The 3,226-nt window shown below is 46.3% G+C and overlaps 1 protein-coding gene across 1 annotated transcript in view; it reads right to left on the bottom strand.

Moving 5' to 3' along the window:
* Positions 1-2,595, bottom strand: part of LOC110306587 (serine protease inhibitor A3K-like) — a 7,119-nt gene extending 4,524 nt beyond the window's left edge. Inside the window, exons 1-2 of the mRNA XM_021178657.2 lie at positions 2,501-2,595; positions 5-533 (exon numbers count right to left, since the gene is read on the bottom strand). Coding sequence (XP_021034316.1) covers positions 5-516 — 512 coding nt within the window. The 5' untranslated portion in view covers positions 517-533; positions 2,501-2,595. The remainder of the gene's footprint in view (positions 1-4; positions 534-2,500) is intronic.
* Between the last annotated feature and the right edge of the window lie 631 nt (positions 2,596-3,226).

Here is a 3,226-nt window from a genome sequence, read left to right as displayed (position 1 = left end):
AGGCTGCTGGAAGTCTGCTGTGAAGGCCTCAGCCTGGTACAGAGACCTTGTCTTCTCATGGAATTCTGCCAGGATCTGCAGGTCCTTTTCAATAAACATGGCATTGCCTATGTTTATCTGATCCTGGTCCTCTGGCTGGCTGAGCCTCTGTAGGAGGTGCCCAAAGCCCTGGTGCATGTCTGCTTCAGAGGTCTCTGTGAGATTGAACTTGAGACCTTCTAGAATCTCTTCCATGGTCTTGCCCTTTGCTCCCAGGGACACGAGGGCCAAGGCAGCTGAGATGCTAAGTGGGGAGAAGACAATATTTTTATCTGGATTCTTCAAAGCCAGCTTCTTGTACAGGCTGAAGGCAAAGTCAGTGTTGACGGAGGCAAATGTGAGACTGTCATCTGGTGTCCCATTTTCTTGGTGTTCATGGAATACAATGTCCATTTCGTTTGTGCCATCTGGGAAGCATAGGACAGCAGGACAGATTCCAGCCATTAAGATCATCCCCATAGCTACAATGAAGGCCATCTTTTCTGTTCTCCAGGCTGAAAAGAAAACACCCTTTGAGTCTGGGAGGTCCTTCTGGTGCTCTGACCATTTCCTAGTTTTCCCACCCTGTCTGGCATTGTGCTCTGCTCTGTTACCCTTCGGAACTCTATGACTGCCCACAGGAGGTAATATGGCCTCTTAATGCAGTACTCCATCCTGAGCTACCTACTTCCATGGAGGAGTGCTGTCACAGAAGCCAATTTTCATAGTATAGAATCAAGATCCAGAGATTTGAAGGCACATTTTAGGGTCACAAGAAAAATCAGAATAGGAGTGGGGGATGGGTGTGAGCCCTGCCTGCACTTTGCACTTGTGTTACCTCCAGCTGCCCCCTCCTTAGGCTGAACTCTGTTACCTTGGAGCAGTTTTTATAACAGGTCCTATCTTAACCATGTGTTGACAAGTCTGTGAAATCTTAAGGCCCGTGAGTTCATTTGGTGCATGAAGCTAAGTGTTGGGAGGGTTAGTTGTAAGGCAGTGGGAGAAATATCTGGTGCAGTGCAGAAATCCTTAAACCATGGGAACCTGCAGTGGAAGGACACACAGGGGAATGTTCTCTCAGCCCTGCCAGGGAATATCATTGTGCTTTGTACCTCAGGAGGCTTGGAAGTCTTCCTGCAGGAAGAAGAAAGAGTATCAGTATCAGTCTCTCATAACTGCACCAGATTTCATGTTGGCTGTGTGATAGCAAGCAAATGGGTGGACCTCTCTGTGCAGCTCAGTGAGGGGACCATGTTACATTATTGTTAAGTGGTTGGCTTGTTGTTGGCCGGGGGTGGTCATGGTCAGGGATGTCTAGGGGACCACCTCCTCTATATACATCCAGTGTGAGGGCCAAAAGCATCCTAAGTGGACTATAGTTGAAAGCTTGCAATCATGGCTATCTACCTTTGGCCTATGATTGTATATTCAGGTGTATAATTGAAGGTAGATGGCAAAGGATTGGGAGACAGAGAAAGGAGTGGAGAGAGGAGAGAGGGAAGAGGGGAGATGAGAGAGGAGGGAGGGAAAAGGAGAGAGGAGGACAGATAGAGGAGAGAAGAAGGAATATCAAGGAGAGGGGAGAGAAAAGAGAGGAGGGGGCAGAGAGCAGAGCTCAGAGAGTAGAAGTTTGGAGAAAGGAAGGAGATAGAAATGGGAAAAGAGGGGGGGGGGCAAGGTGATAGGAAAGGGAGGACAGGGGAGCAGGAAGAGGGAGAGAAAGCAGTATGAAATGAAAGGAATAAGGGTGGTAGAGAAGACAAGAGGAACACACAGGGAGCTGGAGAAAGCAGGGAAGGGTGTGTTGGCACTAAACCACTTGTCCACATTGCTGTGACATGCTTACAGAGGAGCCTAGAACCTCAACAACTTGGCTGCCTTTACCCTGTGCTTTACTTTCACACTGATGCAACCATTTCTATGGAAAAGCACTGAACAGTATTTTGTGCCAAAATTATTTCCAAAGAAAAGAGGTTGCTCAGTTGGTATGGCAAGAGACATGGCTCAGTGACTGCGACTTCTTTGCTTCTCTAGTTGAGGATGAAACCTGTCTCTTTGGCCAGGTTATCTGGGATCTAAGAAGGAAGTGGGGTCACAACACACCCCCAGGCATCGCCTCTGTGATGTGAGCAAGATAGAACTGTTGCCTCATCGAGAGTGACTGTGCAACAGTCCTGTGTCACCCTAGCTATGACAGCAGCATGCTACGCAAGTTCTCAAAACTTCATCCCAGTAGAGTCAGAGGAGCAGCCTCCATTTACTGTCCATGAGCAGAGACCACAGCATCTGCATCTTCCATTGGCAAGAGAAAGAGACCAGAAAGAAGATTCTGTGAACCCCAGAAACATTCCCTTATTGTAGCCCAGTATCTCATCCAAAGCCCTTGCCGCAGCCACACACATGTTGTCGGTCATAGCTAGTAACACACAGTCCTGGGGCAGTGCCTTTTCTGTCCCTGTAGTCAAGGAATCCCAAGCATTACCTACAGATGATACCAGCCAGATAACAGCCTCTGTGATAGCTGACTCCTGATGTTCAGGGTTGTGGTTCGCCTGGCATCTCCCCAGTGAACAGTGATGTCTATTTATTCCTCCCCAAGGGCTCCTCCCTCCTCTTAGGAAATGCTGGCATGGACAAGCTGTGCTCTGTGGTCAGTTTACAATTCATGCGACAAGAAGATTCCTAGTAATATGTATTTGTAGTCTGTATCAGAACTGCCTCCTGATGGTGTAATTCCCAACTCTTCTCTGTACAATCCCATAGGATCTCCTAGGTACGTATTCTGTTTATCAGATGATTCAAAGACAATTTGGAAAGAGGAAGAAGTCAGAAGCAAAACCAGGATGTATAATCTCTACCCTACTTTTCACCAGGCAGGGCTGCAGCTTTATAGTCTAAGTCATTTAAAAATGAACAGTGAATACTAACTAAAAAAAAAATCAGTAGCCCTCCTTTATAGAAATATTAAGTGAGCTAAGAAAGAACTTAGAGAAACAACATCCTGCACAATAGCCACAAATAATATAAAATATCTTGGTTTAACTCCAACCAAGCAAGGAAACATCCTGCAGGACAAGAGTTTCAACTCTTTGAGGAAAGAAATTGAGGAAGATATTAGAATATGGCAAGATATCCATGCTCATGGATTGGTAGGATTAGCCTAGTAAAAATGGACCTTTTAACAAAAGCAGTCTATGAATTCAGTGAA

The sequence above is a fragment of the Mus caroli genome, chromosome 12, assembly GCF_900094665.2.
Source record: "Mus caroli chromosome 12, CAROLI_EIJ_v1.1, whole genome shotgun sequence".
NCBI lineage: Eukaryota > Metazoa > Chordata > Mammalia > Rodentia > Muridae > Mus > Mus caroli.
The sequence above is the reverse complement of the archived record's forward strand: the minus strand, read 5'-3'. Positions and strand labels throughout refer to the sequence as shown.